Below are 21,378 nucleotides of genomic sequence, written 5' to 3'. Positions count from 1 at the left end.
GGCCTGTGCCCCGTCGCCGTGGAAAAGCCACCTCTCCCAGAATCCCAGGAAGAGGTTGGCGTACGACGGGGCACACGCCGCCCCCATGGCAGTCCCCTGCACCTGTAAATAAAATCGATCCTTGAAAACAAAATAGTTGTGAGTTAACACAAATTCCACTAATAACATACCCTTTTCCAGAAACAGCCCGTCAACCTTAGTCAATATATCCGTAGTGTCTGGCCCACTGACAAATATGAAAGGGAGGCTTTTCGCCAATTGAGGAATAGAGAAACATATCAGGTGCTGCATCAGAATCCTACACACCTTTTTTCTAGCAAATTGGAACACTTGCTGTTCTGTGCTAGGGAGTTGGGTGTTGTCCCAGGGAAGATTTTGGATGGACTATTACCTCCACATCCAAAAGTGGCCACTTTCTACCTTCTGCCGAAAGTGCACAAGGATGTTGCTAATCCCCCAGGCCGACCGATTGTCTCTGGCATAGGAGGGTTGAGCGATAATGTATGTAAACTTATTGATCATTACTTAAAACCATTAGTGGAAACGCTCCCCTCCTATGTCAGAGACACTACGGATATATTGACTAAGGTTGACGGGCTGTTTCTGGAAAAGGGTATGTTATTAGTGACAATTGATATTGAATCTTTGTACACTTCAATCAAACACGCTGACGGCCTTAGGGCGGCCCGCTTCTTCCTGGAGACGACTAACTGGGATGGCCATCTCATTGATTTGATTTTGGATTTACTGGAATTTGTGTTAACTCACAACTATTTTGTTTTCAAGGATCGATTTTATTTACAGGTGCAGGGGACTGCCATGGGGGCGGCGTGTGCCCCGTCGTACGCCAACCTCTTCCTGGGATTCTGGGAGAGGTGGCTTTTCCACGGCGACGGGGCACAGGCCGCCGACCCAGTGGTAGGCTGGTATAGATACATCGATGATGTTCTATTAATCTGGAACGGAGATGATACCAGCCTATCTAAATTCATGCAGTACCTCCATACTAATCCATTTAATTTGAAATTTACTTATTTTTGGCACCGGACTAAAGTTGATTTTTTGGACATTAGTTTATGTGTCGGAGAGGACGGCGTGATTGAAACAGATCTTTTCCGGAAGGAGACTTCCGTCAATTCACTGCTCCATGCCTCTTCGGCACATAGCTATTCAACAATTAAGGCCATCCCAGTTGGCCAGTTTCTCAGGAATAGGCGGGTCTGCTCGACAGAAGAGCGTTTTGAGAAACAGTCCGTCACCCTGACTGATCGTTTTCGTGCCAGGGGATATAGCCGTCGGTGCATTAAGGCAGGATATAGAAGGGCTAAACACACGAGAAGGGAAGATCTACTCGCTCAGCCTAAAAAAAGTAAACAAGATGAACCCATGGTTCGGTTCATCTCAACGTCGAATTGCCATTGGGATCGGATCCATGGTATTCTGTCTAAACATTGGTCAGTACTACGCACTGATCCTGTCTTGGCGGCAGCTCTACCGGCATCACCAATGATGACACAACGTAGAAGTAAGAATCTTCGAGATAATTTAGTCAGGAGCCACTATGTGGCAAAACAAAAAACCATTTTTGGCCTTGGCGGCCCCAAACATGGATGCTTTCCCTGTGGGTCATGCGTCGCGTGTCCTAACATTCTCAGATGTAAAACGTTTACATCCTCGGATGGCAAGAGAGAATACAAAATCCGTGATTTTATCTCTTGCAATACCACACATGTGGTGTATTATGCCACCTGTCCTTGTACACGTATATACGTTGGACTTACATCAAGGGAGCTCAAGGTTAGGACACGTGAACATGTAAAGGACATTGGGGCCGCCAAGGACATAACTGACATATCTACGCTGAAGACCTTACCTAGACATTTTCGTGAATACCATGGGTCCGACCCTCGCTTTCTGATGGTGAGGGGGATCGAAGTTATCCATGGTGGTGTTAGGGGTGGCAATCTAAATAAGCTCTTAGCACAACGAGAGTGTAGATGGATTGTCACCCTAGACACCTTGACACCTAATGGGCTGAACGAGAACGTGAGTTTTTCTCCGTTTCTTTGACCTCTCTTCTCATGTCTTTATTACTAATATCATGATATCCCTGTTCCACTATTTACTGACATGGTGCCTTTGTACTTAGTAATGGATAAGGTATGGTTCTTTCCGATGTCCCTGGAATGTCACTTACCATTTGTTTTTAATTTTATTTTAATCTGCATATGTTTGTCTTTTTTAGTTTGTATATACACATAAAGGGAGTACCGGGCTTATATATGAGTCATTCGATGATGATCTTGGTCGTTATGAAGGAGAGAGTTAGAGGAGGAGGAAACCCACCACTATCCACCATCGTTCGTTCTATTTATGTATATTTTGTAACTCTGTTAATATTTTGTAGGTATGCTGGAAGGGCATACTCAGATGTACTATATATTGTTTCACTATAATATTGATTATGGAGATATGCACTCTTATTCTTATTACTGTACTTTATGCAAATTTTGCACTATTTTTGCACTTTATGTATCATTCTAATGGTTCTTATATGCTATAAAAATTGCCTTTGAGACACACGTCATCTCCGCTTTATATGTGTGAGATATATGACTGTTGCACTATGGTGGGTTAACCCCTGCTCATCTCGACTTAACCCCAGGGTCTGAGCTGCACGACATGTTCTGTAAGCTTGTCTGTTTGTGCGCGCATGTATCCGGGCTTCTGAATTCCCACTTTCCTGATGGCTATCTGTATATGTGGAGTGCGCATGTCTTAGTGACGTCAGAGGCTGGAGTTCCGCCCACATGTGCACTTCCTCTATGACGGCCGCAGGGATTGTGGGTAATGTAGTCCGGATCATGCGCGCCGCTACCATCAGACACTTCCGGTTGTCTCCCCTTTTTAAACCCACGAGATCTGCTCATATGCGTCTCCCCTTCGAAAAAGCTGGACCGCGAAACGCGCGTCAGGGGTGTCAGAGAGTCTGTGGGACCGATCATTTACCATGGGTAAGCGCTTATAACTTTATTATTGCACCTGTTAGGCGGCGGCAGTACAACTAACATTATGCAATGATTTACCTTAATGATATGCTGTGCCTTGTGTATGGTGCATATTGGTATGCATACTGGGCTTGTACCATGGTCTAATACCGAAGTGATCTGTGTCCCTGCGAACTCTCTGTCTGACCACCAGTCTGCTGATTGGATTGTTCCTGCATATGTACACTTTGTACTTTCTTTTCATATGATTGAACTGTTTGTTTAAATTTGTGTAATAAATTTGGCATTTTTATAATGATACCTGAGATTTTGTATTTACTCCATGGTTTTGTTGTGTTGGATCTATTTGGGAGTAATCTCATTCTAAATAAAGATTATGGTGACATTGTTGATGGAAGGGTGACATTAGTTCCCTCTTGGCCACGGTGTAATTTTGTGCTGTATGACCCATCTAATCGATAGTGCTCCATACAGTGTAATGGTCCCACACAGTGCTCCATACAGTGTAATGGTCCCACACAGTGCTCCATACAGTGTAATGGTCCCACACAGTGCTCCATACAGTGTAATGGTCCCACATAGTGCTCCATACAGTGTAATGACCCCACATAGTGCTCCATACAGTGTAATGGTCCCACATAGTGCTCCATACAGTGTAATGGTCCCACATAGTGCTCCATACAGTGTAATGGTCCCACATAGTGCTCCATACAGTGTAATGGTCCCACATAGTGCTCCATACAGTGTAATGGCCCCACATAGTGCTCCATACAGTGTAATGGTCCCACATAGTGCTCCATACAGTATAATGGCATCACATAGTGCTCCATACAGTGTAATGGTCCCACATAGTGCTCCATACAGTGTAATGACCCCACATAGTGCTCCATACAGTATAATGGTCTCACATAGTACTTCATACAGTATAATGGCCTCACATAGTGAGTGACTGCGGTGTTTCTACAACATCTGGATTTGTGGGTATTGGCTTGCTGAGACCCCCATGAATCGCTTTTGTCCCCCTCCATTTGAAAGGAATGGCAGTGAGGTATACACATGCGGCACAATGTATTTTATATGGGATTAATGTAAATAGCCGAAACTCAGACCATGCTCATAGACCCTCGGGTACATTAAACACAGCCAAACTCAGCAAATTCGGTGCTATGGTCCAATTATCTAATATTAATGGGACTTTCGTACTCCACGACACATAATATTGAGGGCATCCGGGGCTGTCAGCTCTGTCCGGCAGATAGGACAGTTGTACTAAAACATACGTCCTCCCAACATGTTTCACCACACGTGCGGCTTCATCAGGGGGTGGGACAATAGCTACATCATCTCATCCCCAAATGAGGCATATCTGCGGTGAAACATGTTGGTAGAACGTGTGTCTTGGTACAACTGTCCGAACAGAGCTGACACCCCGGGGTCTCATCAGTTAATCCTTAGGCAATTGCCTTCATATTATATCAGAATTATTTAGGCAGTTCAGGGACAGAATGTTTTCTGTATAATGGTCTATTCACCCCGCTATTTTAATAAATGATAAAAGCTAAGGTTTAGGGCTTGTTAGTGATGGTTTTTTGGTGTTTTAGTGAATATGTCCCTCCCAAGCCTGTTACAGTCTCCACAATCTGCACTTTAGATGAAAGTCATCATAACTTGCAGTTTTTGGAGGGACATCTCTGATGTGTATGGGGGCTTTCCGACTCTCCCTTTGTAGATGGTGGTGGGAGACGGATCCGTCCGTTAGAATTTCAATGCCCAATTCTTTTTGTTTTCAGGGGAGCGGAGCCGCTGCCAGAGGAGTTAGGCAGCAGCTTTCTCCTTAGTGATGACTCATGAATCCTCAGACAACGTCTATCTCCCATATGGTCGCCTTTACAAGAGACCAAAACAACAAATAGTATTTTGTTGAGAAATACAATGAAAATTTCAGTTTTCAAAGCTCAGTATCCATGTAGCCGTAAGGCTTTGTGCAATGAGATTAATGGGTCAAGCCAAGGTGATACACTTAAAGGAGTTTATCATTCTTAGAAAAAGTCCTCAAATGATTCCTGTAATGTAAAATAACTGACAGTTGAGCAGATTTAGATGGCACGAGCCGCTGAGCTCAGTGATTGGCTGCAGCGGTGATGTGAGCTGTTGACGTAACATGACTGCTGCAGCCTAGGCACAGAGTCAGGAGCAGTAGCGGGGAGCCCGCACAGGGGAGGGCGTCAGTACCATCTATCTGTTATTTTACATTACAGGAATGATTTCAGGTCCAGTTTTCTAAAGGTAGAAAACTCCTTTAAGAGAACACTAATCTTGTCCTCACTGTCTCAGTCCACAGGATTTTCAAGATTCCTAAAGCAAACCATTTTCTAGAAATCCTGCAGAGAGCAGATGATATCCCTGCAGGTCGCCCTGCTCTAGAGGACTTGATATGTCCATGCATTATAAATTACACATTGATTTCCGTTGGAACTGTGAATTACTCTATTTTAGGTGCATATTTCCCAACAGATTACGGCTGATTTTTAGTGGTCTTATGAATTGGGGCTCATCATTGGTGGACTCTGGACTCTTCGCACAGAAAGGGACAGTGCACTGCAGAACTCTCTATAAAGAGGACCTTTAATCAAATTTTCCATGTTGAACTGAACACACAATGTCAAATTTTTTATTTTTTTTTATTTCGCCTCCCCGTTGCAGAGATATTAGCAATCAAATGAGTACACTTTTTTTCCAGTCTGTTTGTGTTATCAACAGTTTTTACTGGGGGAGTGTACTTCTTCCCCCTGTGTGATGCTGACCAATCATAAGCAGGTAGCAACACACAAAGGAAAGAAGAACACTCCCCCACCATAGCTTAAGGTACCGTCACACATTGAAATTTTCATCGCTGCGACAGCACGATTCGTGACGTCGCAGCGTCGTATAATCATCGCTCCAGCGTCGTAGACTGCGGTCACACGTTGCAATCACGGCGCTGGAGCGATGCCGAAGTCCCCGGTTAACCAGGGTAAACATCGGGTAACTAAGCGCAGGGCCGCGCTTAGTAACCCGATGTTTACCCTGGTTACCAGCGTAAATGTAAAAAAACAAACCGTACATGCTCACCCGTCGGTGTCCTCCAGGTCCCTTGCCGTCTGCTTCCTGCTCTGAGTGCAGCCGTACAGTGAGAGCAGAGCGCAGCACCGCTGTGATCTGCTCTCACTTTCCGGCCGGCACTCAGGGCAGGAAGCAGACGGCAAGGGACCTGAAGGACACCGACGGGTGAGCATGTACGGTTTGTTTTTTTACGTTTACGCTTGTAACCAGGGTAAACATCGGGTTACTAAGCGCGGCCCTGCGCTTAGTTACCCGATGTTTACCCTGGTTACAAGCGAAGACATCGCTGGATCGCTGTCACACACAACGATCCAGCGATGTCAGCGGGTGATCAAGCGACGAAAGAAAGTTCCAAACGATCTGCTACGACGTACGATTCTCAGCAGGGTGTCTGATCGCAGTAGCGTGTCAGACACAGCGATATCGTAACGATATCGCTAGAACGTCACGAATCGTAACGTCGTAGCGATGGAAATTTCAATGTGTGACAGTACCCTAAGAGAAGGTTTATCAGTGTGGGGGGTATTTACAGGCTGCCTGGATTTCCTGCATGATTATAAAGCACCAGTGACTCACACCTTTGATTTAAGGACCTTGTGTGGGGGTGGAGCAGCACAGCTGAGCTTAGCTGTTACATTACAAACCCTTCTGTCAGCTATCCTCTCCTAGCATAGTCTGCTCTGCTGAACTGCCCTTTCCCCCCACACTGCCAGTTCGGAGATGTGTCAGTAATCAGACTTGTGTCTGTGGGGCTCAACTTTTAATTAAAGAAGGGCGAACCCAAACAGTAAAGTTCAGAGTCCTTACCGAACACCTAGTGTGCACGGACCCTGAACACTGACTTCTCCAGGAAGTCCTGTTACGGTTCAGGTTCAGCACCTCGAACATTGGCAATTTCCCACACTGTCATCTGTGTGTCAGCGTGGGAAACACAGGTGGTTCTGATCGGCAGTAAGCTAGTTACCACCGGTCAGAGCGCTGCAGTTCCCATACTTTCAAATGACAGCGTGAGCCAGCAGCTGTGACCGGTGGAAAAGTTATCGCCAGTCACAGGCGTCGGCTGATGGAGTACTCTCATTAGCCTATGCTTGCTTTCACTGATAAAAGCGAGAGCAGGCGCCACTGATGGAAGTATTCATCAGCCTGTGCTATAAATTTTAAAAATTACGTGGGGCCTCTTCTTTTTTTGGTAACCAGCGCAGGCAAAACCGACAACTGTGGGCTGCAACTGTCAATTTTATCATGGCTTGTTATCAAGAAGAGAGGTGTCCCACGCTGTGTTTTCTTTTTTAAAAGAAACAATTCAAAAAGCGGCGTGGGGTCTCCCACCCGATTTTGACAACCAGCCAAGCTAAAGCAGACCGCTCAGGTCTAGTATTTTAGGCCATGGATATTGCCTTTCCCAGCCTAAAAATAGCAGCACACCGCTTCCCCAGAAAAGGCTCATCTATTAGAGGCTATCAGCTGTTTTATGGCCGCTGACATCAAGCCCAGAGGTTAGTAATAGAGAGGCGTCTATAAGTTAGATTGTAAAAAAAACAAAACACAGCCACAATAAAATGCTTTAATTGAAATAATGACAAGCTCCTTGTATTTTAAATAAAATTGAAAAAGCAGTTACACTCACCTTTAGGCCAGGGTCACACTAGACCGTAATACGGACGAGTGCTATGCGATAAAAAATCGCATAGCACTCGGCCCAATGTTAATCTATGGTGCAGCTCCCATCATCCGATATTTTCTCCACCGTATTCAGGATCCGAGTAAAATCACAGCAGGCTGCGATTGTCAGCATATCTCGGCCGAGACTCGCTAATGCAAGTCTATGGGTGCGAGAAAAAATCGGATTACACACGGACCATGCGTGTGCATTGCGAGAAATACGCAGCGGTGTTAGAGAAAAGCCGGTAATTCAATTGCCGGCTTTTCATTTCACCTGCCTAAACCCGACAGGATATGAGACATGGTTTACATACAGTAAACCATCTCATATCCCCTTTTTTTTGCATATTCCACACTACTAACGTTAGTAGTGTGTATGTGCAAAATGTGGGCGCTGTAGTGTGTAAAATAAAGGGTTAAATCGCGGAAAAAATTGGCGTGGGCTCCCGCGCAATTTTCTCTGCCAGAGCGGTAAAGCCAGTGACTGAGGGCAGATATTAATAGCCTAGAGAGGGTCCATGGTTATTGGCCCCCCCCTGGCTACAAACATCTGCCCCCAGCCACCCCAGAAAAGGCACATCTGGAAGATGCGCCTATTCTGGCACTTGGCCACTCTCTTCCCACTCCCGTGTAGCGGTGGGATATGGGGTAATGAAGGGTTAATGTCACCTTGCTATTGTAAGGTGACATTAAGCCAGATTAATAATGGAGAGGCGGCAATTATGACACCTATCCATTATTAATCCAATTGTCTGAAAGGGTTAAAAAACACACACATTATTAAAAATTATTTTAATGAAATAAACACACAGGTTGTTTTAGTATTTTGTTGTTCTCTCAATCCATCTGGAACACCCTCGCTTGGCAAAATAATAAACCAACAATATACATACCTTCGGATGAACTGTCAGGTCCCACGAGGTAATCCATCTGAAGGGGTTCATTATTTTACAGGCAGGAGCTGCGCTAAAGCACTCGCACGTGTCTGTAAACCCCGAGTGCTGAAAGGAAAGCTGGGTGATCTGTACTTACATTGAGTTGCGGTGAGGCGCCCTCTGGTGGATGTTCTCATGAACTGGAGCCTTGGAAAAGTTCCCACGCTCGAGTTCATATGAGTTCATCCACCAGAGGGCGCCTCACCGCAACTCAATGTAAGTACAGATCACTCAGCTTTCCTTTCATCACCCGGGGATTACAGGCACGAGCGAGTGCATTAGCGCAGCTCCTGCCTGTAAAATAATTAACCCCTTCAGATGGATTACCTCGTGGGACCTGACAGTTCATCCGAAGGTATGTATATTGTTGGTTTATTATTTTGCCAAGCGAGGGTGTTCCGGATGGATTGAGAGAACAATAAAATACTAAAACAACCTGTGTGTTTATTTCATTAAAATAATTTTTAATCATGTGTGTGTGTGTGTGTGTGTGTTTTTTAACCCTTTCAGACAATTGGATTAATAATGGATAGGTGACATAATTGACGCCTCTCCATTATTAATCTGGCTTAATGTCACCTTACAATAGCAAGGTGGCATTAACCCTTCATTACCCCATATCCCACCGCTACAGGGAGTGGGAAGAGAGTGGCCAAGTGCCAGAATAGGCGCATCTTCCAGATGTGCCTTTTCTGGGGTGGCTGTGGGCAGATGTTTGTAGCCAGGGGGGGCCAATAACCATGGACCCTCTCTAGGCTATTAATATCTGCCCTCAGTCACTGGCTTTACCACTCTGGCGGAGAAAATTGCGCGGGAGCCCACGCCAATTTTTTCCGCGATGTAACCCTTTATTTTACACGCTACAGCGCCCACATTTTGCACATACACACTACTAACGTTAGTAGTGTGGAATATGCAAAAAAAAGGGATATGAGAAGGTTTACTGTATGAAAACCATGTCTCATATCATGTCGGGTTTAGGCAGGAGTAATGAAAAGCCGGCAATTGAATTTCCGGCTTTTAACATATCTCGTGCTGAATTAAATATAAATACAGAATATATATACACTCACCGGCCACTTTATTAGGTACACCTGTCCAACTTCTTGTTAACACTTAATTTCTAATCAGCCAATCACATGGCGGCAACTCAGTGCATTTAGGCATGTAGACATGGTCAAGACAATCTCCTGCAGTTCAAACCGAGCATCAGTATGGGGAAGAAAGGTGATTTGAGTGCCTTTGAACGTGGCATGGTTGTTGGTGCCAGAAGGGCTGGTCTGAGTATTTCAGAAACTGCTGATCTACTGGGATTTTCACGCACAACCATCTCTAGGGTTTACAGAGAATGGTCCGAAAAAGAAAAAAAATCCAGTGAGCGGCAATTCTGTGGGCGGAAATGCTGATGCCAGAGGTCAGAGGAGAATGGGCAGACTGGTTCGAGCTGATAGAAAGGCAACAGTGACTCAAATCGCCACCCGTTACAACCAAGGTAGGCCTAAGAGCATCTCTGAACGCACAGTGCGTCGAACTTTGAGGCAGATGGGCTACAGCAGCAGAAGACCACACCGGGTACCACTCCTTTCAGCTAAGAACAGGAAACTGAGGCTACAATTTGCACAAGCTCATCGAAATTGGACAGTAGAAGATTGGAAAAACGTTGCTTGGTCTGATGAGTCTCGATTTCTGCTGCGACATTCGGATGGTAGGGTCAGAATTTGGCGTAAACAACATGAAAGCATGGATCCATCCTGCCTTGTATGGAGCATCTTTGGGATGTGCAGCCGACAAATCTGCGGCAACTGTGTGATGCCATCATGTCAATATGGACCAAAATCTCTGAGGAATGCTTCCAGCACCTTGTTGAATCTATGCCACGAAGAATTGAGGCAGTTCTGAAGGCAAAAGGGGGTCCAACCCGTTACTAGCATGGTGTACCTAATAAAGTGGCCGGTGAGTGTATATGTGTCTCAATGACATATATATATATGTATACTGTATATATGTTTTAACGAACATTTGAGCACATAAATCCATTAGATGTCGGTTTTGCAAGCCTGCAAGAAAATCTCGGCATACGGATGCCATACAGATGTCACACGGATGTCAAAGGGATCATTTGATGTGAGGAAATCGCATCCTCGCACTGCACACGGATCACTGTTTTGGAAACATTTGTGCGATTCTCGTCCGTGAAAAACGGACCGTTTTTGTATACGTTGTGTGTGTCCCCGGCCTTAGCCTAATTCACTAATGCCCTTTAAAAGAAGAAAAATAATAAAACAACCATATCTCTCATTGTCCAACATGAATATAATCCATCTCTGTCCTACGAAGATCCGATGATTTGGATAGTGGTCACATCAGTGATGCAACTGCTATCCACGGCAGCTGACTCACATTGAGCCAGGAGCATAATCACGCTCCTGCAGTGTGTAGCACTCCGCTCCTGTGAAAAAGGAACCCCGGTGACCTCACTTATTGCACTGCTCGCTGTATGTTTCAACCCCTGGCATCAACCCCACAAATATTACCCCACTTGCCACCGCACCAGGGTAAGTGGGAAGAGTCGGGCAAAGTGCCAGAACTGGAGAATCTAATAGATGCGCCTTTTCTGGGGCGGCTGCGGGCTGCTATTTTTAGGCTGGGGGTCAATATCCATGGCCCCATAACAGTCTCAGAATGCCTGCCCCCAGCTTTCTGCTTTAGCTTGGCTGGTTGTCAAAAATGGGAGGGACCGCATTCCTTTTGTTTTTTTTTCCAATTTATTTAAATAATTAAAACAAGCGTGTGGGACCCCTCTATTCTTCATAATCCAGCATAATAAAGGTGACACCTGAGGGTTGCAACTCGCAGCTGTCTATTTCACCTGTGCTGGTTTTCAAAAATAGAAGAGGCCACACATCATCCTTTTTTTTTTTTCCTTTAAACGTTTACAGCACAGGCACCGACTGATGAATACTCCCATTAGGGGCACCTGCTATCGCCGTTATCAGCAACAGCAGGCATACGCTGATGACAATAGTACTCTCTCATTAGCCGATGCCTGTGACCAGCAGTAAGCTTTTTACTGCCAGTCACAGCTGCTGGCTCGCATGGGAACCGCAACTCTGTCAGACAGTAATGATCTTACCGCTGATCAGAGCCTGTGTTTGTCACGCTGTCATTTAGGTGGCAGTGGGGCAAACAACGGATTTTCGGGACCCCCCATTCATAGGAATCAGGTTTTGGTATCGTTCTGGTACCAGAACCAAACTTTTTTTAGATGTTCGGCTGGACCCGAACATCCACGGGTTTGTCCATTACTTATTGTAATTGCTCTGTAATGAGAGCAGAGCAGGGTCTCTTTACATCTCACACAGGATTAGTCCAGAACAGGTAGGCTGCTCATGTGCGAGACATAAATGACTGCCTGATCTAACTGCAGAGCGAGTAAACGTTGCTTAAGCATAACAGATATAACTATGATTATTGACAAACTCAGTTATCAGGAGAGCTGATAATGCAATGTGACACAGCTAAACTCTGCTTCACTGCCTCTCTCCCACACTGACTCATGCAGGACGTTAGATCAGAGCTAGCTGTCATTATATGTCTCACATTCTGAGAAATCTGCTCTAAGCTGTGGTGGGGGCGTGTTCTTGTTTTGTTTGAGTGTTGCTACCGGCTTATGATTGGTCAGCATCATACAGGGAGAAAAGTACACGCCCCCAGTGAAAACTGTCCAACAACAACAACCACTTGGGCTTAAAAAAAGTTAACTCATTAGGTGTCAAATACTTTGATTGCTAATGTCTCAGCAACAGAGAGGGAAAATTTCAAAAAAATATGTTGTATTCAACTCTGCAGCCACTATTACATTGTGTGTCCAGTTCAACATAAAATAAAAATGAAAAGTACTAATGAAAAAATTACTTTTAGGTAGAAATTCTTTCTTTTACATGAACTTTTTTTTGTGGTCAAAATAGGTCCAATTCTTTGCTGATTCATTTTGTAATATCTTTATAGGGGTCGGCCCTTTTGATTAAGACACTCAATTGAAATTCATAAGGATCGCAGTGTAAGTTATATGACAAAAATGACCCTCTCAAAGCACAGACAAAAATAATTGGTCCGAGTACTTATTAAGAAGAAAAATAGATAGTAATAATTTTGGTCAACGCTGTAGTTTTTATGCTGTTGGCGACAAAGTTCCAATTAATGGGTGTTAATTTTCTGAAAATGTCAATAGGCTCTGTTCACATCATGTCAGAGGAACTGAGTGACTCTCCAAACTTACAACTGTGAAGCATCTTGCTGTATATGTCCACAGGGGGCTACGTCACAAATAGGCTCCTCTTTTTGTTTATTACTGTATTTTTTTTTTTTCCTGAAATTGTCTGCTTTGCTTTTTCATACAACAACAACAAAAAAATATGATGGCAAATGTTAAGGGTGAAAAGGACAGGAGGCTTGGTCTCTAATCAGTGAATGGAGCACTATGAATATATGTGGAATATGGACCAAGAGTTTTTCCTAGTATATATGTGAACAGTGATCTGAACAGAGCCTAATACAGTCTCTAGAAAGAGTTGTGTACCGTCATGCAGAACACATAAGACTGCTCAGCACCACCAAACACACATGATAGTACAGTGCAACATACCTTCACTGCATCACAAAGCTCAGCAGTGCAGCACAGCATGCCTTTATTACTTTGCCAATGCCATAATGACGCATAACTTGCCTCTACAGCAGTGCTAAACAATAATATGCAGCGGGACATACCCACTACAGCAGTGCTAAACACTAATATACAACACAGCATATGTCCACAGCAGTACTAAACACTAAAATGCAGCAAAACATACCTCCACAGCAGCGCTGAACACTAATACACAGCACAACATAACTCCACAGCAGCGCTGAACACTAATACACAGCACAACATACCTCCACAGCAGCGCTAAACACTAACACACACCACAACATACCTACACAGCAGCGCTAAACACAAACACGCACCACAACATACCTCCACAGCAGTGCTAAACACTAATACACAGCACAACATACCTCCACAGCAGCGCTAAACACTAATACACAGCACAACATACCTCCACAGCAGTGTAACAGTGTAAAACACAGCATAACATACCTCCACAGCATCGCTAAACACAAACACGCACCACAACATACCTCCACAGCAGCGCTGAACACTAATACACAGCACAACATACCTCCACAGCAGCGCTAAACACTAATACACAGCACAACATACCTCCACAGCAGTGCAAAACACTAAAACACAGCATAACATACCTCCACAGCAGCGCTAAACATAAACACGCACCACAACATACCTCCACATCAGCGCTAAACACTAATACAAAGCACAACATACCTCCACAGCAGTGTAAAACACAGCATAACATACCTCCACAGCAGCGCTAAACACTAATACGCAGCACAACATACCTCCACAGCAGTGCAAAACACTAAAACACAGCATAACATACCTCCACAGCAGCGCTAAACATAAACACGCACCACAACATACCTCCACATCAGCGCTAAACACTAATACAAAGCACAACATACCTCCACAGCAGTGTAAAACACAGCATAACATACCTCCACAGCAGCGCTAAACACTAATACGCAGCACAACATACCTCCACAGCAGCGCTGAACACTAATACACAGCACAACATACCTCCACAGCAGCGCTGAACACTAATACACAGCACAACATACCTCCACAGCAGCGCTGAACACTAATACACAGCACAACATACCTCCACAGCAGCGCTGAACACTAAAACACAGCACAACATACCTCCACAGCAGTGCTAAACACTAATACACAGCACAACATACCTCCACAGCAGCGCTAAACAAATCTCAAAGTGCAGAATCAAATGTGTACCCAGAATGTACTGAAGGTCTGCAGCTGTCAGGGAATGCTGGGATTTGTAGTTTCCCTACAGAATCAGTGGAGGGCCACAGATGTCTTGGGTGACAGTTGCAGAGCACTATTGTTGACGTGATGCTTTGGCCAATACTATTGACTCAGGACATAGATGATCAGAGAGTAATAGGTCACAATTGATCCTGGTGATCTCTCCCTAGGTGACAGCCCACCACCCTGGCTCCCCTTTCCCCAACCCAAGTTACATTACCTATATGCGCCCTGCAGGGAGGAAGGGCTTTTCATCCATCTGCTCCCACAGCCAGGGTTGTCTCTCTCTTGCTGTCCTCCCCGGGCTGCTTTGCCCATCACTGGCACAGACTTGTGTCTGACCGACCATAGGTCCTGTCCTCACACTTTGTGACCCTGTGCTGCATAGCGGTATACAAAGAAGTGTCGTCCTATATGTTCTCTCCTGGCCGTTCTTGAATCCGCTACTAAAGTTTCCCATTTGATGCCTGCTTTGTACTTGTTTTTTTTTCTCTTAGAGTTCATCATACCACAAAAATGAGTTAGAACGGTCAATAACTTCCTAAATGCCAAATTTCACACAAATCTTATGGCACGACTCCAGCAGCAGCGAACTCATATGACATGCAGCCAATGCTATGGGGTGACATGTTTTATGAGCTGTTTATCAGATGTTACTTTAGCCCAGACCCGACTGTTTGGATGGATGACAGCTATGCTTTCTATTAATTGCTGGCATCTGCATAACCAATTACTTCACTAATAATCCTCTTAGTACAGGCCGGTATTTGTCTCTGATTTTGCCCTTTGTATTTAAGGTGCTACCAAATACACAGATAAGGATAATGGAGGAATGCTGGTGTGGTCTCCCTTCCACAATATATCCGACCTGAAGTGTAAGTAGCAGATCACTTAGGTTGCTGGTCAGGTTGGGTATATACCATGTTGTCTTATGTTTGCATCGTGAGCACCCAAGGTCCCAACGTGTGAGCAAAATGGGGCAAATTTCTGAGACGAGTACATTTTAGGCTATGTGCAGAGTTTTTGGGGTTTTTTTTAGGCAATTTTGGAGCAGAAACTGGCTATATGAACGCACAGTGTTTTTGCTAAGGTTTTTTTTTTCGGAGACTTTGAAAAGTTTCTTTTCAGTTTGCCCAAAAAGACATCGTGTGCACATACAGTCATGGCCAAAAGTGTTGGCAACCTTGAAATTGTTCTAGAAACTGAAGTATTTCTCCCAGAAAATTCTTGCAATTACACAAAAAAAAAAGACAAATTGGACATCATTTCACACAAAACCCCAAAAATGTGTCGGACAAAATTGTTGGCACCTTTCCAAAATTATAGATAAACAACTTTGTTTCAAGCATCTGATGCTCGATCAAACTCACTTGTGGCAAGTAACGTGTGGGCAATATGAAAATCACACCAGAAACCAGATAAAAAATGGAGAAGTTGACTCGATCTTTGCATTGTGTGTCTGTGTGTGCTGGACTAAGCTTGGAGAACAGAAAGGGCAGAAAAGAACTGTCTGAGGACTTGAGTATCAAAATTGTTGAAAATATCAACAATCACAAGGTTACAAGTCCATCAACAGAGATCTTGATGTTCCTTTATCCATGGTGTGCGCAATATAATCAAGAAGTTTACAACCCATGGCACTGTAGCTAATCTCCCTGGACGTGAACGGCAGACAAAAATTGATGAAAGGTTGCAATGCAGGATAGCCCGGATGGTGGATAAGCAGCACCAATCATGTTCCAAAGAAATTCATGTTGTCCTGCAGGCTCAGGGTGCATCAGTGTCATCGTGAAATACCTGTCGACATTTTAATGAAATAAAACGCTATGGCAGGAGACCCAGGAGGACCCCACTGCTGACACAGAGACACAAAAAACCTAGACTGCAGTGTGCTAAAATATACATGAGTGTGCCAAAATCCTTCTGGGGAAGTGTCTTGTGGACAGATGAGACCAAGATAGAGCTTTTTGGTAACACATATCATTCTGTTTACTGAAATTGGAATTAGGCCTACAATAAAAAGAACACCGTACCTATAGTCAAATATGGTGGAAGGATCAAAGATGTTTTGGGGTTGTTTTGCTGCCTCTGGTACTGGGTGTCTTGACTGTACAAGGCATCATGAAATCTGAAGATTACCAAATTAATTTTGTTTGCAATGTAGTGATAAGTGTCAGAAAGCTGGGTTTGCGTCCTAGATCATGAGTCTTCCAGCAGGACAATGACCCCAAACATACTTCAAGAAGCCCCCAGAAATGTTTACAAAAGAAGAGTGCTCCAAAATTCTAGTTGAGAGGTGTAAAATGCTTGTGGTTATAGGAAGTGATTGATTGCAGTTATTTATTCCAAGTGTGTGCAACTAAATATTAAGTTGAGGGTGCCAACAATTTTGCATGGCCCATTTTCTCCTACGCCTCATTGGGGGACACAGACCGTGGGTGTTATGCTGCTGCCACTAGGAGGACACTAAGTGATACAAAGAAAGTTAGCTCCTCCCCTGCAGTATACACCCTCCTGCTGGCCCTCAGCTAACCAGTTCTTGCTTAGTGTCTGTAGGAGGCACTTGGGTCTGTTTTCAGACCCCAACTTTCTTATTTTAATTTAAATTTTTATTTTTCTGTAAATTTTTATTTTTTATTCAACGGAGTGAAGGGGGCGACGGATCCTTTTTTATAGGACCCGCTCTCCCCCGAACCAGCAACAGGCGAGCACGGCGAGTATACCTCCCCGTCCCTCTCCTGCGACGCGGGAGCACGCCAATTTTTACTGGGGCGACGGGTTTCCATCTTTGGTCCCGATCTCCCTTCCCCCTGCAAGACGGCGAGCACATAGAGCCTGCTCTAATGTTCCTCTCCGGTGGCCCGACATACAAGGCCCACATCACATGGCGTTGCATACTTGCGGCAGAGCCCAAAGGGATTACAGAAGAGGATGAGGATGGAGCGCGCAGTGTCATGATCTCAATGGCAAGAGAACATAGCATAAGCATATATAGGAACTAGCTCTTGGAAGATGGGAACTGAGCTGACCATGAACTAAACCTAACGCACAACTAGCAGTGGCCGGGTAGCATGCCTACGTTGATTCTAGATGCCCAGCCCAGCCGGAGGACTAAATAAAGCTAGCAGAGGAAAATATTAGTCCTAGCTCACCTCTAGAGAAATACCCCGAAAGGAGACAGAGGCCCCCCACATGTATTGGCGGTGAGTTGAGATGAAATAACAAACGTAGTATGAAAATAGGTTTAGCAAATTTGAGGTCCACTTACTACATAGCAGAAGACAGAAAGGACACTTTCATGGTCAGCTGAAAACCCTATCAAAAAACACCATCCAGAAATTACTTTAAAACTCTGGCATTAACTCATAACACCAGAGTGGCAATTCCCGTTCACAAGAGCTTTCCAGACACAGTAACGAAACTACAGCTGTGAACTGGAACAAAATGCAAAAACAAACATGGACAAGAGTCCAACTTATCTAGTAGTTGTCTAGGAGCAGGAACAAGCACAGAGAGGCTTCTGATAACATTGTTGACCGGCAAGCAACTAACAGAGCAGCAAGGTTATATAGCGACTCCCACATCTTGATGGGAACAGGTGAACAGAGAAGATGAAGACACCAGTTCAATTCCACCAGTAGCCACCGGGGGAGCCCAGAATCCAAATTCACAACAGTACCCCCCCCTCAAGGAGGGGGCACCGAACCCTCACCAGAACCACCAGGGCGATCAGGATGGGCCCTATGAAAGGCACGAACCAGATCGGAGGCATGAACATCAGATGCATTCACCCAAGAATTATCCTCCTGGCCGTATCCCTTCCACTTGACCAGATACTGGAGTCTCCGTCTGGAAACACGAGAGTCCAAGATTTTCTCCACAACGTACTCCAACTCACCCTCAACCAACACCGGAGCAGGAGGCTCAACGGAAGGCACAACCGGTACCTCATACCTGCGCAATAATGACCGATGAAAAACGTTATGAATAGAAAAGGATGCAGGGAGGTCCAAACGGAAGGAAACAGGGTTAAGAATCTCCAATATCTTATACGGGCCGATAAACCGAGGCTTAAACTTAGGAGAAGAGACCCTCATAGGGACAAAACGAGAAGACAACCACACCAAATCCCCAACAGAAAGCCGAGGACCAACACGACGGTGGCGGTTGGCAAAAAGCTGAGTCTTCTCCTGGGACAACCTCAAATTGTCCACCACCTGCCCCCAGATCTGATGCAATCTCTCCACCACAGCATCCACTCCAGGACAATCCGAAGATTCCACCTGACCAGAGGAAAATCGAGGATGAAACCCCGAATTACAGAAAAACGGGGACACCAAAGTGGCAGAGCTGGCCCGATTATTGAGAGCGAACTCCGCCAATGGCAAAAAAGCAACCCAATCATCCTGGTCAGCAGACACAAAACACCTCAGATATGTCTCCAGAGTCTGATTAATCCGCTCGGTCTGGCCATTCGTCTGAGGATGGAAAGCGGACGAAAAAGATAAATCTATGCCCATCCTAGCACAGAATGCCCGCCAAAATCTAGACACGAATTGGGTCCCTCTGTCAGAAACGATATTCTCAGGAATACCATGCAAACGAACAACATTTTGAAAAAACAGAGGAACCAACTCGGAAGAAGAAGGTAACTTGGGCAGAGGAACCAAATGGACCATCTTAGAAAAACGGTCACACACCACCCAGATGACAGACATCTTCTGAGAAACAGGCAGATCTGAAATAAAATCCATCGAGATGTGCGTCCAAGGCCTCTTAGGAATAGGCAAGGGCAACAATAATCCACTAGCCCGAGAACAACAAGGCTTGGCCCGAGCACAAACGTCACAAGACTGCTCAAAGCCTCGCACATCTCGTGACAGGGAAGGCCACCAGAAGGACCTTGCCACCAAATCCCTGGTACCAAAAATGCCAGGATGACCTGCCAACGCAGAAGAATGAACCTCAGAGATGACTCTACTGGTCCAATCATCAGGAACAAACAGTTTATCAGGTGGGCAACGATCAGGTCTCTCCGCCTGAAACTCCTGCAAGGCCCGCCGCAGGTCTGGAGAAACGGCTGACAATACCACTCCATCCTTAAGGATACCTGTGGGCTCAGAGTTACCAGGCGAGTCAGGCTCAAAACTCCTAGAAAGGGCATCCGCCTTAATATTCTTAGAACCCGGTAGGTATGACACCACAAAATTAAACCGAGAGAAAAATAATGACCAGCGCGCCTGTCTAGGATTCAGGCGCCTGGCAGTCTCAAGATAAATCAAATTTTTGTGGTCAGTCAATACCACCACCTGATGTCTGGCCCCCTCAAGCCAATGGCGCCACTCCTCAAAAGCCCACTTCATGGCCAAAAGCTCCCGATTCCCAACATCATAATTCCGCTCAGCGGGCGAAAATTTACGGGAAAAGAAGGCACAAGGCCTCATCACGGAGCAGTCAGAACTTTTCTGCGACAACACTGCCCCAGCTCCGATCTCAGAAGCGTCGACCTCAACCTGAAAAGGTAGAGCAACATCAGGCTGACGCAACACAGGGGCAGAGGAAAAACGGCACTTAAGCTCCCGAAAGGCCTCCACAGCATCAGGGGACCAATCAGCAACATCAGCACCCTTCTTAGTCAAATCGGTCAATGGCTTAGCAATATCCGAAAAACCAGCAATAAATCGACGATAAAAGTTAGCAAAGCCCAAAAATTTCTGAAGACTCTTAAGAGAAGAGGGCTGCGTCCAATCACAAATAGCTTGAACCTTGACAGGATCCATTTCAATGGAAGAGGGGGAAAAAATATATCCCAAAAAGGAAATCCTCTGTACCCCAAAAACACACTTAGAACCCTTCACACACAAAGAATTAGACCGCAAAACCTGAAAAACCCTCCTGACTTGCTGGACATGAGAGTCCCAGTCATCCGAAAAAATCAGAATATCATCCAGATACACAATCATAAATTTATCCAAATAATCGCGAAAAATATCATGCATAAAGGACTGGAAAACTGACGGAGCATTAGAAAGACCAAAAGGCATCACTAAATACTCAAAGTGGCCCTCGGGCGTATTAAATGCGGTTTTCCACTCATCCCCCTGCCTGATTCGCACCAAATTATACGCCCCACGAAGGTCAATCTTAGAGAACCACTTAGCCCCCTTTATGCGAGCAAACAAATCAGTCAGCAACGGCAATGGGTATTGATATTTAACAGTGATTTTATTCAAAAGCCGATAATCAATACATGGTCTCAAAGAGCCGTCTTTTTTTGACACAAAGAAAAAACCGGCTCCTAAGGGAGATGACGATGGACGAATATGTCCCTTTTCCAAGGACTCCTTTATATATTCTCGCATAGCAGCATGTTCAGGCACAGACAGATTAAATAAACGACCCTTTGGGTATTTACTACCCGGGATTAAATCTATGGCACAATCGCACTCTCGGTGCGGAGGTAACGAACCAAGCTTGGATTCTTCAAAGACGTCACGATAGTCAGACAGGAACTCAGGAATTTCAGAGGGAATGGATGATGAAATGGAAACCACAGGCACATCCCCATGAGCCCCCTTACATCCCCAGCTCAACACAGACATAGCTCTCCAGTCGAGGACTGGGTTGTGAGATTGCAGCCAAGGCAATCCTAGCACCAAATCATCATGTAGATTATACAGCACCAGAAAGCGAATAATCTCCTGGTGATCCGGATTAATACGCATAGTTA

At 45.0% G+C, this 21,378-nt stretch overlaps 1 protein-coding gene across 6 annotated transcripts in view; it reads left to right on the top strand.

Moving 5' to 3' along the window:
• Positions 1-21,378, top strand: part of RCOR3 (REST corepressor 3) — a 130,999-nt gene that overhangs the window by 68,568 nt on the left and 41,053 nt on the right. For 5 of the 6 annotated variants that reach the window (XM_077282326.1, XM_077282327.1, XM_077282325.1 and 2 more), the window contains one exon: positions 15,446-15,523. In XM_077282326.1, coding sequence (XP_077138441.1) covers positions 15,446-15,523 — 78 coding nt within the window. Of the gene's footprint in view, positions 1-12,731; positions 12,768-15,445; positions 15,524-21,378 lie in introns of those variants that run through there. The other variant, XM_077282330.1, reaches the window with a different exon arrangement.

Source organism: Ranitomeya variabilis, chromosome 2, assembly GCF_051348905.1.
Source record: "Ranitomeya variabilis isolate aRanVar5 chromosome 2, aRanVar5.hap1, whole genome shotgun sequence".
Classification (NCBI taxonomy): Eukaryota; Metazoa; Chordata; class Amphibia; order Anura; family Dendrobatidae; genus Ranitomeya; species Ranitomeya variabilis.
Note: the sequence above shows the minus strand (reverse complement) of the source record. Positions and strands in the feature narration are given on the sequence as shown.